This window comes from Magnusiomyces paraingens, assembly GCF_902498895.1.
Source record: "Magnusiomyces paraingens strain CBS 517.90 genome assembly, contig: contig1, whole genome shotgun sequence".
Lineage (NCBI taxonomy): Eukaryota > Fungi > Ascomycota > Dipodascomycetes > Dipodascales > Dipodascaceae > Magnusiomyces > Magnusiomyces paraingens.
The window spans coordinates 3680612-3701073 of NW_022474067.1; the positions used below are offsets into that span (position 1 = coordinate 3680612).

General features: G+C 33.9%; 4 protein-coding genes across 4 annotated transcripts; 3 read left to right on the plus strand and 1 right to left on the minus strand.

Annotated features, from left to right (window-relative positions):
- Window positions 1–2166: 2166 nt before the first annotated feature.
- SAPINGB_P001095 (uncharacterized protein) lies at window positions 2167–4312 on the plus strand (the record flags this gene model as incomplete). Its single annotated transcript, XM_031995818.1, has 2 exons — window positions 2167–2224; window positions 2310–4312. 2 exons carry the CDS (start codon window positions 2167–2169, stop codon window positions 4310–4312), a joined length of 2061 nt encoding a protein of 686 aa, XP_031851709.1.
- Window positions 4313–8392: 4080 nt separating this feature from the next.
- SAPINGB_P001096 (uncharacterized protein) lies at window positions 8393–11835 on the plus strand (the record flags this gene model as incomplete). Its single annotated transcript, XM_031995819.1, has 3 exons — window positions 8393–8406; window positions 8478–8518; window positions 8582–11835. 3 exons carry the CDS (start codon window positions 8393–8395, stop codon window positions 11833–11835), a joined length of 3309 nt encoding a protein of 1102 aa, XP_031851710.1.
- Window positions 11836–11983: 148 nt separating this feature from the next.
- Window positions 11984–13012, minus strand: SAPINGB_P001097 (uncharacterized protein; the record flags this gene model as incomplete). The annotated part of the gene is made up of 1 exon (XM_031995820.1): window positions 11984–13012. One exon carries the CDS (start codon window positions 13010–13012, stop codon window positions 11984–11986), a length of 1029 nt encoding a protein of 342 aa, XP_031851711.1.
- Window positions 13013–16753: 3741 nt separating this feature from the next.
- Window positions 16754–20260, plus strand: SAPINGB_P001098 (uncharacterized protein; the record flags this gene model as incomplete). Its single annotated transcript, XM_031995821.1, has 2 exons — window positions 16754–17036; window positions 17133–20260. The coding sequence occupies 2 exons, from the start codon at window positions 16754–16756 to the stop codon at window positions 20258–20260; spliced, it is 3411 nt and encodes a 1136-aa protein (XP_031851712.1).
- Window positions 20261–20462: the final 202 nt, after the last annotated feature.

Sequence of the window (20462 nt, forward strand, 5' to 3'; positions counted from 1 at the left end):
TGTTTTGTTTGAAATATTTTTATTGTTATTATTAATTTTATATATTTTTAATAATTATTCACCCCGTTATTATTTTTATTTATTTATTTTATTTTTTGATTCTGAAAAAAAAAAAAAAAAAAAAAAAAAAAAAAAGGACAATCGTTATAAAATTTGGGATTTTGATAGACATTGAGATAAACAAATAAGAATTGTAGAAAAAAAATCGCAAACTGCTCATTTTGAAGATGGTCAGTTCAGAGACTACAAAAAAAAAAAAAATTTGACATGAATATGTCAATAGTGGCTGGTAGTAGTATACATTTATTGTATATCATTATTATTATTATTATTATTATTATTATTATTATTATCATTATTTTTACTACTATTGTATGCATTTTCTCAGGAGAATAATGCCAAAAGTACCTCAAAAGGGCCTTTTGAGACTAGTTTTCATCCATTCAGAAAACGGGTTTATAAGAAATAAAGAAAAACACACATTGGAATATATACTTAGAAGAAAAATATTATTATTATATTCTTGCAACTGAAACCAAACAATATTTCTTTAAAATAACACTTCATATACATCTTGCTCCCCCCTTATTTCAATTGCAAATGTAATAATATTTATATTTAAATTTCCGTTTATTTCTTCTACTCCATAGGGACAAAAAAAAAAAAACTGTTTATTTACCTTTTTAACATCCGATCGGTTGTCACTATCAAGTTTACTGGGCAATTGTAACGTGAACGGATTGCTACAAAAAAATAAAGAGATTGGAGGAGGAATAGAAGAAATCCTTTTTTTTTTTTTTTTTTTCAAGTTTATTAAGTTTTGGATCTGAGTAATGTCTATTCCTAATATCAAACTAACATATTCACAACGACTTCCTTCTTCTTATCCTTTAGAGGGTCCGTGGTGTATTCTTAATCCACCCTCTTGATGGGTTGGTCTCCCCACAGGCCCTGACAGGTTCCAGGGGCAAATAAGAAAAGATTAATGAAAGAAAGACTTGACTTATTTGCTCATAAAAAACGTTTAAGAAGACACCTACAAAAACTTAGAATATATATATATAAACGAGCATTTACCGTAGCTCTGGGCGACTCCAGTGAAGCACGATAATAATAGTTATTTTTTTTTTTTAAAAAAAAAATGGACTGACTTCTGTAATGCGATGGTACTAGTAGTATAATAGTATAGTCATATATATACGTGCTATGGCGCGTAGGTGTGCATTTTTTCTCTAACCACTATGCTTTAGTGAGTCAAAATGGGCAGCCAGATATATACTAAGATAATAAAAAAAAAAAGAAAAAGAACGAGCCTTTTGTCTCCATTTTGTAGTGTCTAAAGGGCCGGCCGTGATAAAAATTTGATTGATTTAATAGGAACTTTGGGCGATTTTGGGCGATTTTGGGAGATTTTAGATTAATTAGTCTAATATATCGCTCTAGGATTTATACCACTTAAGCGGGACTCACATGACTGTATTACAACTTTTTTTTTCTGAGATATCTCCGTGTTTACCCTACCTAAATATAACTCAAGGATAGCTGAGGGGGGAGTCTCATTTTTTCCGTGGCGCGTCAAAGTACAGAGTTCTAGGTTTTATTTTTTTTTTATTTTTTTTTTATTTTTTTTTTATATTTATTTTATTTTTTGGTATATATATTGGTATGTCTTGCTGCTGCTAACATAAGCAAGTTCAGGTCTTCATTCCTTTTTTTTTTTTTTTTTTTTTTTTTTTTTTTTTTTTTTCTTATCCACACTCCCATTTAAACTCATCACCACCACCACCACCACCACAAACCATTATTATTATATTTATTACTACCATCACCACCACCAAAAACACACCTACCAAACATCCTCACCATTGCCACATCTTGCTCCTCCTTAAATATATAAATTAATATATATACATATATATATCTCGTCATATATATATACTAGAGACATTCCCTCTCTCTCTCTCTCTCTCTCTCTCTCTCTCCTTCCCTTTATTTTTATATATATATCTCTCTCTCTCTCTTTCTCCAGCTGAAACTCTAATCTATAGCTCTTGATAGAGAGACTCCTCCAACTTGTATACCCATAACTTCACCATATTTTTATTGTGTGTATATACCCGCTCATTGTACGCTTCTTCGCATTACCACCCCCCGTTATGATAAAAGATGTCTGCGCCATCTCAAGCTTCTGAGGGTACTCCCAAAAAGGAGATTATTATAGTGGGTGAGTATCTTTGAGATTTTATATTTTTATTTTATACTTATTAATCTAACTGTGATTTTTTTTTTTTTTTTTTCAATTCTTTCAGGTGCCGGCATTGTTGGAGTATGCACTGCTTATTACCTTACGCAACACCCGTCCTTTTCCAAAGAAACGCACCATATTACTATTCTAGAAGCTAGACGTCCTGCCGGTGCTGCTTCTGGAAAGGCTGGCGGACTGCTTGCAATGTGGGCCTTCCCTCAGCAAATTGTTCCTCTTTCTTTCCGGCTTCATGAACAACTAGCCGAAGAGTATAATGGCGCGGCCGAATGGGGATACCGTGGTCTCAAGACCCTCTGTATCGAAGGAAACATATCATCCTCTCACTTGCGCAACATTCGCAACGGAGTCGTCAAGTCAAACACTGATATTGATTTGCCCGATGACCTAGATTGGGTCACACCAGAGATTATTGACGGCTGGACCAATCTCGGCGATGCAGACTCTACAGCTCAAGTCCATCCTTACAAATTCACCCTTTTCATCCTTAAAAAAGTGCTTGAAACTGGGGCCGTCGATCTTATCACTGGAAAGGTGATTGAGGTCACTACAGATGCTGATGGTGTGGCCAATGGAGTGGTTTATCTCTCCTCAGCATCAGACAAGCACCGCAACCAAACATCAATTCTTCAAAACTTTCGTCAGCAGCAACCAAGCCCTCAGAAAGAATCAACAACTTCCCAGGCTTCAAAGGCTGCGGCTGCTGCAGGCACAGGTGCCACATCGTCTCCGAAAAAACAGCAAAATAGAAGCTCTCTCCACCATCCAGATAATCCAACATTTAATAACAACCCTTCACACCTCGCCCCATCCACTTCTGCTTCAGCTTCTAAGCCTTTGACACCCGAATCCTCTTCATCAAATACTTTCCGCGGTATTCATAACAGTTCCTACTCTAATACTCCTCTCTCCGCTACCTCCACCAAAAACACAACCCCAAGCATATCTGAATCCAGCGAGGAGTCAGCCAACCTGTCGACAGATGACGACGAGTCTATTCTTGACGGAAGCATAGCATCCTCTGAGGAGTCTGAGGAGCTAGTTTCTGGTGTAGATAATGAGGATATTGATTCCTTAACTACCGGACTAAAGAGCACCGATGAAGGCTCTGCCAATACCAGTAATACCAGTAACAACAATAACAGTGACCCTGCAACATCTGGTTGGCCATCACTAAAGATTAACGAAAACCCTAACGACAAACCTAACGACTCTATAAATGAAAATGATACAACCAACAATAATAATAACATCACAAATAATAATACCAAGTCCCGATCTCCTTTTACACACAAATCGGATTCATCACGACTTGATACACCAGCTTTCATCGACAATAGCAGCACCGATAATAATGGTGATCAAACAACTGCCTCTTCTGAGCTGCATATAAATGCAACAGAGGAAGAGGAGGAGGGCGAAGAAGCCGACGTTAAGGAACGGATTCCGGCTGGAAAGGTTAAGACCACGTTAGAGGGTGATCAGATTGTTTTAACTTTAGGCCCTTGGACTTCGAAGCTGTTGCCAAGTTGCCCCATTTCCGGGCTGCGTGCACATTCCATTACTATTCAACCATCCAAACAAGTATCACCTTTTGCACTTTTTACTGAGATGAGAACAAGCAGAACTTCGTATGTCTCTCCAGAGATTTATCCCCGTCGTGATGAGGTTTATGTTTGCGGTGAAGGTGATACATTTGCCGAGGTGCCCGAAACTTCAGATGACGTTGAGGTTCTTCGTGACCGATGTGACGAGCTATTTAAACATGTTGGTGAGATTTCAAGTAACTTAAAGAATGGCCGGATTCTTAAGCGCCAGGCGTGCTACCTGCCAGTGGTGGACGTGCCTTCACACTCGGGGCCATTTATTGGTCCTACAAATGTGGATAATTTGTATTTAGCGAGCGGACACTCGTGCTGGGGCATCAATAATGCGCCGGCTACGGGACTTTTACTTTCGGAGATTTTACTGGAGGGTGAGGCCAAGAGCGCATCTGTGGATGGTCTCGAGCCAGAATTTTACTTTGATGCTTCTCTTAAGGTTGTTTAAATGATACATCCTTGGTAAAAAAAAAATTAATTAAAGCATTACTAAAAAAAAAAAAATAGAAGTATTGATTGGAATATTCTTTTTTTTTTTTTATTCTTTTGATCACATTCAGTTTCTTGTTGAGTTTTTTATTATTCTGTTTTTTTGTTCTCTTTATTTCCTCACACTCCTTCTGACCAACCAAAAATAAAATAAAAAAATTTAAAAAAAAATATTATAATGAAGATAATGATAATGATTATTATATAAATCTAAATCTAAATATATATATAATATGAAGTCTAAAATGGCCGTTGAGAAACAAGAGTGGTTATTAGATACAGATGAGTAGAGACAAAATAATGTGCGAATATATATTAACGAGTCTGAATTCCTAATGCGTATATACTGAGAATACTGAGAATGCCCAAATGCTTATATTTATTATATGATAGACTTCTAGTCTAACGTATCTTGATATCATGGAAAGATGTTTATTTTTTATTTTATTTTTTTTTGTAAAGCATATTGGGTAAATTATAATAGACCTTTATATAATACGCCAGAAGAATTATTATTAATGTAATTAAATAATTATGCAATTTGAAAATAACCGCAAAAGAAATCACACGTATTTTTAATGTGAAATCCAAATTGTCGTTAAGGTGTATTTATGAATATGGCAATAAATGGTATCTGACATGTAATACAAAAAAATTTTTTTTTTTTTTTTAATATTAAACTTAGGCATTTGATAAATTTTAAATAAATAAATATTTTAAATTAAATAAATATTTGATATTAATTAAAGGTTTTTTTTTTTTTTTCATGATTTCTTATTTTTTTTTTCCCCCATATAATTCTTGCAACCCTAAGAAACTCATTTACTGGCTCCAAGACTCATCAATTTTTTTTTTATTTGCTTTTGTATTATTTATTTATTTTTTTTTTTTTTTTTTTTTTTTGATAATAATCCAAATCAATGTTTTATACAGTGGTTACCATTTATCAAAAAAAGTGGACTGATTTTTTATTTAAATATCCTACATATTGGCGTTTAGTTTTTTTTTTTTTTTAATTTTTTTTTATTAAAATAAAAGAGCTATTTTTGAGTAAATTATTAATTAATGGAGTTTTTAGTTTTTTTTTTAAAAAAAAAAAAAAAGAAAATCATCTACGTTGAATTTATAATTAAATTAACAAAAAAGTTATTATAATTATGTTAGCCTAAAAAGATTCAAAAAAAAAAAAACATGCAAGGAATAAAATTATTGCATTTTTCTTTAAAGTAACTTTAATAAAGCTACCAAGAAATTCTAATTTTATATTTTGCTTCAGCTGTTCTTGTTTCTATTTATTTAAAATTTTTTTTTTTTTTTTTCATTTTCAGAAAAAAAAAAAATCACTGTGATATCTTGATCTTTGTCCCAATAATGATGTTCAGGGTTTCTTTTGCAGATAACCATCACCTTAAGGTAAACTTATATAAAAAAAAAATCGATAAAAAATCGAATACCAAATGTGAAGGAATTCAGATGCAAGCGAATGAATACATTAGTGATAGACATAAATAGAAGTTATAGCAGAAGGGGACTTCAACTAGAATGTATATGACATTGTGAACTGAAGGAACAAACCAAGAAGAAAAGTAAGAATTTTTTTTATGAAACCTTTAATTATTGCTAATCCTATGAATCTGTGTCGACTTCTAAGTCAATCATGATATATATGATCTGAAGTAATTGGTACGTTTTGACACGTAATATATATAGTAGGAAGTAGTATTCCTTCTATCCTTTTTTAAAAGCTTCACTGTATGCTAGAGATGTTACAACCCTTAACCGCTTAAAAAGACACACTTTAAGGTTAGAGTCCAAGTACCATTATGGGCAACAGAAGTACCAATAACACTAGGTTATGACAATGCACCCTCGTCGAGGCACATAATATCCCAACACCGAATACACACTTTCTTATTCTATGAAGACTGTTACTCCTGCAAGACATCGTAAAGTGTCGTTTGTTTTAGGATACCAGAAAAGCTCCTCTTTCATACCCTTTGCATACTACGATATTAGCTAATATCTCTCTCTCTCTCTCGCTTTTTTTTTTTTCTTCAAATACGATCTAATAAAATAGATCTTTCCCTTGAAACAGCACGGGTTTCGGTCCCTGAAATATCGAGATTTATAATAAAAGCATTGTTCCAAAAGCTATTTTTTTTTTTAAAAAAAAAACAAATTGAATTGCAAAAAAAAAGGTTTTGAACTTCATTTAAAAAATATAATAGAAATTAAAAAAAAAAAAGTAGAAAAGATAGATTTTCCTGTTTTCAAAAAGAGAATTACCCGTTTTGATTAATTACATTTGCTTGCAAAGTAACTCAAGATTAAAGCAACAAGTAGATTTTAAAAGATTGCCCATATCAATGTCATGATGAGAAATCATTTAAAAAAAAAAAAATCTGGAGTGATGCGTATCACTTTAGTCACTTAAATTAAAGTGATATGCACACTCCAGATTTTTTTAATAGCTAAGTTGATTTCATTAACCAGATTTTGCAACAGTTTTAGTGTTCAATTTATCTTTAAAAATGGCTATGAAAAAAAAAGAAAAAGAAAAAGAGAACAAAAGTACTGATATCAAATTGTTCAAAGAAAATGACTTGGAAGACCACGTTTTAGGCTTAACATTGACATTTATTATTACAGTTGTTTTGATTGTATTATATATATATATATATTAGATATATATTTTGAAGGGTCAAATAACCAGTTTTTATTTAGCATTGTTATATTTACAACTAATTATTTTATGAGAATAATAATGTACATGTAAAAAAATTGTTATTTTTGTTTGAATTGCTAAATATTATAAATTTAATAATCTAAGAACTTGTCACATCGATGGCATCAAAGATTTACTTAGGTAATGATATGTTATTTCTTAAATTCAATTTAAAAGTTTATATGTAGCATATATCTCACAAAGATTTCAAAGTTACATATGATTAGTATATTTATTTTCTAATTGAACCATTTTAAAATATCCCAATCATTTCTAGAAATAATCCAATTGTTTATACTTTTCTTTGGCTTTTCAAAAGGCAATGTTAAATGTAACCTGTTTCAAATGATTATGATTTATATATATTTTCATTTCAACAATTATCTAAAAAGTCCAAAAAAAAAATAACAATTGTAAAAGAAATTACATCGTTGGGACTACTTTAGATCTACTAAAGATCATTTATTTTTTTTAAAAAAAAAATCATCTAGATGATCATTGTATCAAATCAGCCGTACTTTTTGGTCATATACTATATATACAAATTTGTTCCTGGACATTGTATATTATAACAGCTGATAACAGCTAATTCCAGGTATCGGACCCTTTTGGCATTCAATATCTTTGTCATTTTAGTAAAAAAAAAAATAAAAGACTTGCAAAAAAGAAAACAAAAAGATATTATATTAAATGAAGATTCTCACAATATAACAAAATACAATATCTTATCATCTAGATGATAAAATAGGAAGAACTTCAAATTTCATGTCTGAGAATAATGATCATCACATGATGAGCATTCCATACATTATTAATTAAATACTTTTAACTACGTGGATATATATAAATTACAAAAAAATAAAGGAAATCAAAAATATAATTATTTTCAAAGTTGAGTATTCAATTTTCTTAAAATTTCAATATATGATCTCTTGTTTATTTTGCCATTTTATTACTGTTTTTATGCATTGAAAAGGCAGGCAATACTTTGTTTACTTTTTGTATGTTTATTTTTTTATTTTAATTTTTTTTTTGATTGGTCCCAAAAATAAATAAATAAAGGGTTAGGTTAAGAAAAAAAATAACAAACATTTTTTTAGACTACACCGAGAAACCACTTACTCCAGGCCAAACCCACAATCAAACAATAAACAAATATATACTATACTTAGTATTGTTATACATATATGCCTTACTTACTTTTGACAAGTTTGCTTGCCGATATTTCTTCCTATTACTTACCACCAACTATTATCGATTCATGAACATTTGGTAACCCCATATCTGGACTTTTTTCCAGAAAAAAATTCTACTATGGGTGTCAAAGAGTATGTTTTTTTTTTTTTTTTTTTGGTTCTTTTCATACAAACCTGTCCCACTTGCTAATAAAATCATTTAGAATCTGGGACGTCATTCCAAACGAGTACAATGAATATATCCGTATGTTTAAATTTATTTTAAATTTGATTTGTTTTTATTTTTTTTAACATTTCTTTCATTCAGCTCTTTCAGTATTTGTGGATCGGTTTACCCGTGAACACAACCGGTGTCCTGTTCTGGCTGTTGATGCTTACACCTGGTACTTTGAAACTAAACACGCTGCCCCAGAACATCGCATCAGAATTTTTTTTGATCGTTTGTGTGCTTTTCGTCGTTGTGGTATCCAACTTATCATGGTTTTTGATGGTCAAGCCAAACGTCGCAAATTGCGCTGGGGCTCAGCTTTCCCCTTATCTACTAATGACCACCACCACCGCGAAATCGATCTTTATTACAAAGAGGTATGCCGTATGATGGGTGTACGTGTGGTCACCGCTTCTTCAGAAGGTGAAGCAGAGTGTGTTCAAATTGAGGCTTCTGGTGTTGCAGACTTTGTTTTCACAAACGATACTGATGCACTTGTTTACGGTGCTCGAAATATTATAAGATACCCCAAAAAAAACATTCTCGTTGAAGGAGCTTTTGGAGAAGCACCTAAAAGGATTGAAGAAGCAAAACTTAGCGGATATGATCGTTATGTTTGTGTCACTAGAATTCCCCCATTTGACCCCAAATTTTCTCAAAACGCATTCATCATGTACGCTATCCTACAAGGAGACGATTATGATGATGGCACTCATGGAATCGGTACCGTTTACTCTTATGAAATTAGTTTTCCACCAACACGCTTTGCTGACCGTTTAATAGAAATTTATCGCAAATACAAACTGATGAACTCAGGAAGCTTATCTGCCCTTCCACCACCAGCTGCTGTTCAAGCAGAAAAACTAAAGCGCGACATTCTTGTTGAACTCCGGAAAAACACTTCTGGTTATTTCCGCAAAAAAATCAGCGAAGCAGTTGCAGCTCAATACATTTCAAAATTCCCTAATTGGAAAGCTGTAGATCAATACCTAACCGTATCGTCCCGTATTGCAATACTTAAAAATAATCCTGAAAAAGCAGAGGCTATTAAGAAACAAATTGATGCATACCATGCTTCCCCGCCTGCTATTCCACCTATTGATATAAATAGGATTTGGAAGTTCTGCTCAGCGACTCTTGAATTCCCAGCTTTCCGGTTCCTTAACTCAATTATTCCGACATTACTTCCATACATTATATCGCATGATTCCAAGCTTCTTGAGATTAAAAATAAAAAATCATACCGAGAAGGTGCTACTAGTTCTTTTTTCCGGAGTGGAGAAATTGTCACTACAGGTGTGTCAACTTCTTGCACACGTGCCCAACGTGCTACTTCCTCTAACTCAGGTTCTTCCTTTCATGACAATTCAGATATAAAGCTTAATCACACGCTACCAGATTACTATAATATCATTCTCACGCCATGTGATCTATTTAAAGCACTTAACGTTGACGTTTGTGCAATTTCTCAATCGAGCTCTGATTTCCAAGAGGTTATCAATACTCCTTGGAAGAACATTGTACCTGAACATGTGCTACGTGCCTGTAAATATGGGTACATTGCTGAGCATGAGGCTAGGAAACTTGAGGAGCAGGCCAAAAAACTAGAAAAGGCTAAAACAAAAAGTGCAGCTAAAAAACGATCCTTAAAAACAAGTCGCTGTGCGACTAAAGCAACTAAACCCACCAAACTAAAAGAACAAAAAGCTCATTTAATTGAATCATGTTCTCATGGGGAAAATAGTGATACTGATGAAGATATTTTTGCACCTATAAACTTGGACAATACAGGCGTCAATAAAGAAGGTTCACACTCTTTTAGGCGCATTCACGATGTCTTTCCCTCAAAATCAAAAACCAATTTTTTGGAGCAAAACACAACTTCATTACCCATGTTTGCACATTCTTTTCAAAATCGGTCACGTTCTTCTTTTATTGATCTCACTGCAGAAGTTTTAGAGGCTCCTAGTTTTAAGAACACAATAATTAACCCTTTGAAAAACACACCCCGAAACCGCCTCAATGAAGTTATTTCGTTGGAAACTGACGACTCGGATGAGGATTTGTTTGCACCAGCACTCAAGTGTGATTGTTACGGAAACATGAACGACGATTCTATGGAAGTCGGACCTTCAATTAACTTGTGCGATAATAAAAAATCAGAAGAGAAAGATGATTTTTGCAATGACGATACTGATGTTGAATTTATTGAACTGCAGTCAAACTCGTTTAAAGAAAACTCACTAAATGTTTTTAATAGTTTTCAAAAAACAGACATTTTAGAAACACTTTATGGACAAGAATCTAGTGATGAAAAGGCGATCATTAATGCAGATATAGATACAGATACCAATTTCCCTACTAATTTAAAGTTTCGTTCTGGGGAAATGAGAAATGAATCTCAAAGTACATTGATAGAAGATGAAGTTAGTCACTCGGCGGTTGATGCATCAAATACAACATCACCATCTAGTGGTTCTAAAATACAAAAGTCTTTGTTTGTGGACTTGACTCAGAACCTTAGCGATCAAAATCTTGGGGACGGTGATCATTTCGTTAAACCTTCATTCACAGAACTTTCAATTCTTTCAAATGATGGAGCAAACGATATTCACAAAAACCTTTTGCAGCGTATTTTAAAAAGAAAAGCTGTTGATGAAATTCAAGATCTAAATACTTTGAAACGTTCAAATAAACGATCATTGGTGGAAATATGTTCAATGTCTAAAGCAAGCAATCTCTCGTCAGCAATTTCGGATCCAAACTTTTCAAAGCCGCAACATCCGAATTTACCTTCACTGCATGAAAGAGAGCCAAATGAGAAGGATTTAAGTGATGATAATCTTATCGGAAACCAGGGAAACTGCGCAATTAGTAAACCGGCCGACAATAACAAGAAATTTAGTATTGAAGACTTGGTGGATGATTCTCTTTCTTCTTCAGACTTTGATATTTTGGAGCAAGAAATGTTGAGCAGGCCTCAAACAGCATTCATTTCGGAACCTTCATCCATGGTTACCAGTGGAATTAAGGCAAGCATTATGCACGAACAGATGGATCAAACATTTGCTAATGGAGAAAAAAAAACTTTAGTTGAAATTGAGTTATCTTCAGTTCATGTGCCACTACCTACTGCACAAAAGTCATCTATGCAACAACCGAAATCTTTTTCATCTAATAATAGGCTCCTTGATTTTGGAAATGATTATATTAGAGAAGAGAAAGTCATTTCCCTGAGCGATATGGAAGTTTCTTTTTCCGTACCGAAATTGCAAAATTCTATATCTTACACGGTCTCAAAGACTGTCGATGGCCATGAACTTATTGAATTTTCAAGTGAAAGCGAAAATTAATATTTTATTTTTAATATCACAGCATGAGCCCGATTAAAATATTCATGTTTAATATTTTGGCAAGCTGTGATTAATGATTAATGACTTGTAATGACTTTTATGAAAAAAAAATAACATTAAACTATAAATTGTTAACACTCTATTACTTTTATTTACTTTCTTCCACCTTCGAATTCTTAAACTCTGCCTGGAGCCATATCCGGTACATTTTCAGTTTTCGCTGACGGTTAACCATGAGCCGTCTATCTGTAGCCACCTTAATTACTTCAAACTCTGTACCGAAAATTTCGTGGAGTTCTTCTTCAGTAAAGAAGTACACACGTGTACCATCACCGCGAATATAAAAATTATCGTCGAGCAATCGACCAGCTTTGAATCTTAGCTGGGTAAGGTCGTAACGACCATAATCGCGGAATAGAATGCGGCCATTAGGTTTAAGTAGCTTCTTAAGATTGGAAACAGCCTGAGTCCACTGTTCTGGTGCTAGCGCGCTAAATACGAAAATCATGACAATAATGTCAACGCTGTGCGGCTCCACTCCTTCAGGTAAAGCTCCAGTAGGCTCGGCCAAATCCCAAACCTCAGCGCGCGCATATTTTGAATCAAAGTGCTCCGATTCGCGCACAATCTTGACGGCTTGTCGCGAGTAATCGACACCCATAATGCTCAGATGTGGGTTTTCGTTATTTTGTAGGACTGGGAACATTGTATTACCAGCACCGCACCCGACTTCAAGAATTGAAATAGGCCCAGCGTCCGGCTTTTGTGCTTCGTAGAGTGCTGGAAACTCCACCCGTAGCCATTTGCGATCTTTGAAAAAGTTTGCCTGGTTGTTGCGATAAAACTGATCCCAGTACTTTGCTGGGTTGCCCATGAACAGACTTTTATCAAATGGTTTCACTGGCATTTCACGCTGCTTAGCAAGCTTTTCTTCAGCTTCAACTCGCTGTTCTTCTCCCCATTCAACATGATCCCATGCATTATGATTCCACACATCATCTTCCGATGTTAGGTATCTTTGCCCGAAGGTAAACGGCCGGTCTCCACGGTCTTCTCGGCTTATAGTCCAATCTTTTTCTCCGTTGGTTTTTGGGACTGTTTCGTCTACAGAAACCACATTGTTTTCTTCCGAAGGTGCACTATCGGCAGATATCTTGTTTTCCATTTCTGCACTCATGTTTTATTTGGAGAGGTATTAGTATTTTGTATATATTATTTAAAAACCTTAGAAATTTCCTGAAAATTTTTTTTGACTGCCATTAATCAATATTTCACGTATTACATAATATTTTATTTGTTACAACCTTCGTTACATTTTTTAACATTGAAATTTAAGTATATCTTGGTATTGGTAATATTGGTTTTTTTAAGTTTTTTTTTTCTTCTGCATCTTTAATTATAATTATAATTATAATTATAATTATAATTAATCCTAATTAGGATTAGAGAAAGATAGAATAAAAAAATAAACAAGTTATTAGAAATTGATATTACAACAACTACACTAATTCAAAAATTATTTAATGAGATTTATTTCTAGAAATTTTATTCTATGTAAGATTTCTGCGTCATCAAATTTTTATGCAACCCTTTTAGATAAATTGTCCAAGCTAGCATGAAGTTAAGGAATGAAAAATGACAGAAAGCCAGATTTTTTTTTAATAATAATGGGAAAAGATACCACCTCATTTACAAGCGAACTATTCTTAAATTGGTTTAAAATCCAATTCACATTTAAATCAGTCTCCAATTAATTGGTCTTTAATTTGTGTATAACATGCTGAATCACTAGAATCGGCTTTTCTTGTTTTTTTAAAAACTAAGCAATGAATTTGAATAAAATGTTGACTAAAATATATTCAGGAATGCAATTATTGATGCTACTTTATCTTTAGTTTGTTTTTTTTTTTTTGAATTTCAACTAAATATTGGCATTTTCTTAAGCAATCAAAAATTCACTAGTAACAATACCATATAAAGTATCAGATACCTTTGAGGCAATTTAAGATCCGTTTAAACTTATAGATATACTTGAAAACTCTTTTTTTAAATATTATAAAACTTTTTTTTAACTACTTTGATAATTACAAAATTATTGGGTCACCTTTTATATTTTCCTTCTTTAGAAGTTGGATTGTTAAAGTCTTCTATATGGATAACCTCGAAGCTGTATCACATAAAGGCGAGCGCAAAATCATCGTTAACATTATTTTTCCCCTTTTATTTTTGTTATTGTGATTACACTACAGGAGACTGCTGATCTTGAAGAAGATAGGAAGATGCTATGGCTTGGTTTTCAAGGGCGGCTGAATCCAAGAGTGTGTCAAAAAGCTCCACTTATTTCCAAAAACGGCAAGACCGAAACCACATTGTGGATAGAAGTCTCTCAAAAAGTTTTTATCAACTCTTTTTATTAATAAAAAAACGCCATTTGTATTCCTCATTAACTTTAAACATCTTAATGCTAAGATATTTTGATGTTTTTTTTTTTTTTTCACATTTTAAATCCTGATAACGACTTTACTTTAAACGTTTCTAAAATTTATACCAAATAGTCTTCATGAATAGAATAGTAAAAGTATTCGTCTGATGTTTAAATTCAATGTCTAAGTTTTTTTTAGATATGTGACCGTTTATTTCTAAAAAAAAAAAGCCGTTATACACATGGTATAATATTAGGGTAAGATGTATACACGTGAATCGGAGAAAAAGAAAGACAGCATGATTAAATAAAGAAAAAAGGTAAATGTAATTCACTCGTAACCTGAAGTAAGATTAAAAAACATGTTCTGGTTTACCAAATTTTTTTGTCTTATTTCTAAAAGAGAGAAAAAAACCAAGATTGCAAATGATTCAGAAGTTGGAACTTAGAACTTTTAAATACCTTGTCCTATCTAAGTTAAACCTCACCGCGGATTCTATGCAAACAAACTTTCCATTCAGTTGAAATATGATAACATTTCTGCATGAATAGTATTAAAAGTATGTTCAATAAATATCCGTTCAATCACATGTTTTTAATTCAATTCAATCTGGATTTGGAAAACTTTTTTTTAAAGGGATCGTCAATATTGCAACACTTGATACTTAGGCTTTTTTTTATCGGATAAAATATTATTATGTATTAAGATCTTTTAGTCGTAATGCAAGAGCCATTCAGATTACTAAAATAACAGAATTCCACTATTATTTTAAAATTTATTATGTTTTCTAATATGCAAAGTGATGTTCTCGCTGGGGCCTGTATTAGAAATTTCCCACTTGTAATTGCCATTACTGCTTAATGGTTTTCTTTATTAACGTTTTATACAAGTAAACCTGTACTTTTAAATTATTTTGAACATTAACCTTAGATAAGATTTACATTCTGGATCCCCACAAAGACCAGGAACACAAACAGTATTCTAATTCTACTACCGTAATATTTAAATTTTTGTCTTCCAAATTCTGTGGTTATTTAATCGTTGGCATGTGATGCCAAATTCGAAAATATGCAAAATTTGGGTTATTCAGATCTTAAAATGCAAGTTAATAAACGTTGTGAAGCATTGGGCTAAATTTGGAGAGCTTTGAAATAATAACCACTTTATAAAAAGAATATTTCAAGTTAATTCATTTGATGAAATGTTGTTTTAGAAAAATACAATAAAGTACACATGATAAAGTGAGGGTTAGCCCAGCCCAATGACCCTTAAATTAAATATTAAATTGGGAGTCAATGCTTGATATATATATTCAAGTTATTCCTTTTAAGTTTTGAAACTCCCTGAAAAACCAAAATTTGTGGAATAACTTTAAATTGGGCTTGAAAAAAAAAAAGTTTAGTTCTAACTAGTGACAAATCGAAGGTACTAGCTTAGCTAGTTTTTGTAGTAAATTAAGTAAAGGGAAAAATAGAATCATTACCGCAAGTTAGATCTGAATCTGCTTTTCTAATTATTCGTACTAATTTGAAAACCAAAGTGTAGAAATATCCAGGATACATTGATTCAAAGTGGCTATTGCTATGGTTTAGTGATACTGATTAGGGGTATCCTAAGTAGCAGATTTCTGTTTTCTTTTTTCTTTTTTCTTTTTTTCTTTAAAGTACAGTGTCTCACAGTATCTATTTGCATGAATTTCAAGGTTTCTTTGAAAAGTATGATACTAAGGTGTAGATGACAGCTATCCCCCATCTTAACTGTAATTTAACTCTTAACCCCCGATAATAGCTATATAAATATATATATATAAGATTGCTCCTCTTCCCATTTTTTTTAGCTTGCCACGGTCATATATTTAATTTTGCCCTAAAGGTCCTTATGTTTTTTTATATATTACTTTCAAATAAAAAATGAAAAATCTTTTTAAGATATCTACTAGTTCAGACAATATCACCCCTTTGTCACCAAATCCCCCTCCACCTCCGGGATCTTATAGACACCAACGACAACTGCAGCATAATCAACAGCAACAGATAATACATCATCAACAGCAGCAGCATCAGTATCAGCATCAGCAACAGCAGTATCAGTCTTATCCACAACAAGAATATGAACGAAAGCAATCATTTACATTTTCCCCAAAGTTTGGAGGGCGGCCAAGCAATTCTGGTTCATCGAATCCTAAAAAAAAAGCATCCTCCTCAAATGGCCAGTTTCAGAGGAAAATATCAGCACCAATAGAAACAAGTACATCAATTAGAATTGGTCTCGATCAACTTTATGACATTCATGAATCTCGGACATATAACCTCCCAATCAGGTTAAATCTCCCTAAGAAACCGACTTTATTGAAAGATGTTCCGAACCCCCATGAAACAACACCATATTACAACCATCTGAATACAAATCTATCAACTCAGAATTTATTAGCAGAAAACAAAAACACAATTCAACCCGAAAAAATTGTTAGATCGTTTTCTGATTCATCCGTCATAATGGAAAAAAATCCCACTAGTTCTACTTCATTTTCGTCGTCACAAGCAACAACATCATCGGCTTCCACATTTATCCCGGAACGTGCTACAACTCCTTTACCTAAAAAGGAGACCCCACCCACATCTTCCCCAACTAATACATTTACAGAAACCGTCAATCCCACTACAAAAAAATTGAGAAAGCCCAAATCAGCTTCGCTTCTCAATACCTTCAGCCCCAAAAAGAATTTGCAACACATAAGCTCACCATTAGACTATGATTATCAGCTGGCAAAAAATAATGGTATGTTTAACTGTATAAACGATTACAATTCATTTAAAAAATGAGTATTTAGATTTTGATATTATAAGCATCGTACTAATCTGGTTCATGTCTTAGTTGATAAAGTTGTGAAAATAGACCACTTTGGTTTACTCAGTCCCATTTCTCCTCTTTCACCATTAATTTTAAACTCACCTACTGGCCAGTCAAGCCTATTAAAATCTGTTACCAATGATTCGGTCAGCACCTCTACAAGCACGAGTTCCCCTTTAAACAGACAAACAGTGTCACAAAAAAGCTCTCTTGCATCTCATCATGATTATTTTGAACAGTACCTTTCTGACACATTTTCGATTTTAGACAAGCAAGAATTATCTTTAAGCTCAAACTTTTCAGTTTCTCAGCGAAAGTGGTCCAAAAGTCCTGATCCAGAGTTGTTAAATCCTATTATTCAAGACAATCAGTTTATGTCTGATTTGAACTTTATGAGTGAAGTTTCTCAAGCTGGACCAGGTTCTTTAGAGAAATCTTCTCAACCTCCAGTACACGGCCTTTTAAAGAAAAACGCTCAGCTAAATCAACCAGACAGTCTACCTTCTAATAAACAATCTAAGTTTAACTCCAAATCACCATCTCCTTCGCTGCCTCGGGGCCAGGATTTCAACGGAAATGACAACCATAGGCACAAGGAGTCTACATCTACCTTTTCAAGTGAAGTATCAGAGAAAATGTCTGTAATGTCACACACAACAAGAGCAAGCAGTGTTTCATCTGGTTTTGGCCACAGTCGACAGTCTAGCAAAAATAATTCCTTTGATGCTGGCACTTCAACTGCGCCAATTTCTTTCAAACCTAGCCATAAGCCTGAAAACTCCATTGCAGTTTCGGAAAGTCTTGATGATGATACATTTTTTGGAACGCAAAGCAAAGTTCCTAAACATTTTCACAAAAAGTCCAACTCTTTAAATGATGTTACAATCAATCTTACTCCTCCTTCTTTTACCATGTCAAGAAAAGAGGCTCAAACAAGTGCTCTTGAACAATATGAAAACCCACTTCTAACTCAAGAAATGGATCCCAACTTAAAGGACTTGGACCAAAAGGGTCTGAAGATTACTACACCTGTCCCCCCTCCACGCTCTAAATTCCGAGTGCAATCCATTGACAAGGAGCATACTGGCCCATATTCAAATCTTCCATCAATCCCCAAAAATGAGGTTCCACCTACTCCAAATCCTAGTTTTTATGACTCAAATATTTTTCTCAATCCTAGTCTACCTACTCCACCCCAATGTGATTTGTTGTCCCCCATGAGTCAAGAGAACTCAGCCTTCTCTCCACTTCAAGATTCGCTCCACTCGCAGGGAACATCTGCTGCTTCATCACGAAAAAACTCAAAAAGTTCCCAAAAATGTGTTCCTTATTACTTAAATAAGGATTTACCTGATCTTCCTTCTGAGGGGTCTTCTTCAAGAAAAAACTCTTACAAAAAGTTTCCCCACCTTAATTTGCCCACCCCCCAAATCCCCTCTGGAAATACCAGCCGTACCCCTAGTATTTGTGATTGGGAATATATCAATAACAATCTTGATGCAATTAACATGAGCATTTGTAAATGGGATCAGAGTCAAAACAGTAGCAACGATATGCATAGTTCAAACACCCCTAAGAAGTCATCATCGCATAATTTGGTTGCATCTGAATCAAAACCACCTGGCTTTGTCTCGCAGGTCCCTCCTAGAGCCATCGACATTAGCAGCATGGAGCGAAGCCCTCCTTCAAAAAATTCGCATTCAACTCAAAAGCATTCTTTGAAAGGTTACGATCTTACAGGTCAAGTTTATGGTAAATCTAAGCACCTGAAACAAAAAAGTATATCAGCAATCACCTCAAGTCAAGGCTACAACTACTTGACTACACTTGTTCCTCCTCCTGTAATTACTGATTTTGGGACCTCATTTGGTGCTCATAAAAAATCGGCTTCTACTGCTTCGAGTCCTTCCAGTGTATACACTGAGTTTCAAAAATCACAACCATCACAACCAAGTATTGCATTTCAAGAAAAATGTTTTTCTAATGCTGAATATGTCTCTATTTCTTCCGATCACCATGGTGATTCTCAGTCTTTCACTCGTCAGCAACCTCCTCGCTCTATGAGTGTTCCAACTATCCCAATAGACCAGCAGAAGTCGATTTCAAAATTTAAAAAAGATTATGAAGCCAAGTTCACACAAAAAGAAGATGATATTGAGGAAGAGTCTCTTCTTCCTGCACCTCTTGGTCCTGGTGTTACGCTACTTCCCTCGGCATCTTCTTCGACCACTTCACTTCAGCAAAAGTTTGGCAATTATCAACAACCAGATTTGTTTCAAGCAAATCGGCTTTATCTTTTGGAAAACAATAGTGCATCTAGAATATCCAGACAAGCATTTAATGCTAGCAATGGTCAACGAGAATCTTTCACCACCTCGTTCACTGAAGCCATTTCCATGCCCGAAGCAATCAAAGAACTTCCTCAACAACCTATCTGCTCCTCAAAAGGCTCTTTTTCTGCATTTACATCTCCTAGAGCTATTCCCCGGGGACCCCCCTTTGCTAAGCCTTTTACATCTAACGGAAAAACTCCTCAATCTATCAATTTGCGAAGTAAAAGTATTACAGCTATGACTCCTAACAAACTTGAGATCCCGAATGAAAGAATTTACACAGAAAAAACAAGCAATTACATGGATAAACAGCCAAGAGAAAGAAGTATGAGCCTGAGCGGATCAAATCATCAGCGAGCACTTTACAACTCCTCAGTAAATAATGCTAAAGAAGCTCAAGTTCATACTTTGCGTAAGCCTGGTTCTATGAACAATTTGCGCAATCCTTTTTCCAGTGTTAAACAAAATTCTTCTAACGATGGGATCTTTGGTGATTTCCAAGTTTCTCCCCTGACTAATTCAAAATCACCCTCTCCTGCTCGATTCTACAATGAAAGTCCTTCACCCTTTAGTTCTCCGAATGCTCCTGAGTTTTTTATGAATTATAATGGCTCGTGCTCCAACTTAAATTCTAAAAAAATTAGTTCAAATCCATCTTCATCTAACAGTACACTGTATAATGGAGAAATAAACATCAGCACAGGCATGCTGAACCCAGTCACTACGCTTTATCCTAATGATCAACCAGTTCTACTTAACAATGGGAGCACTCGTTGGAAATGGAAAAGACCTAGTCTTTCCATTGGTAAAAAGCAATAAATTAATGTTTATACTTTCTTTCATGTTTATCTAAATTTTAATCTTTTTTATGCCCTTACGCTCTTTTTGATTTGTTTTTATTAAAAAAAAATTTCTAATATTTAGTTTATAGTGTTTAATGTTACATATAAAATTCATTTTTATTAAAAGGAAAGCAAATAAAAAGGGGTACCTTGAATAGTAAAAAAAAGAGTTCGGGGAT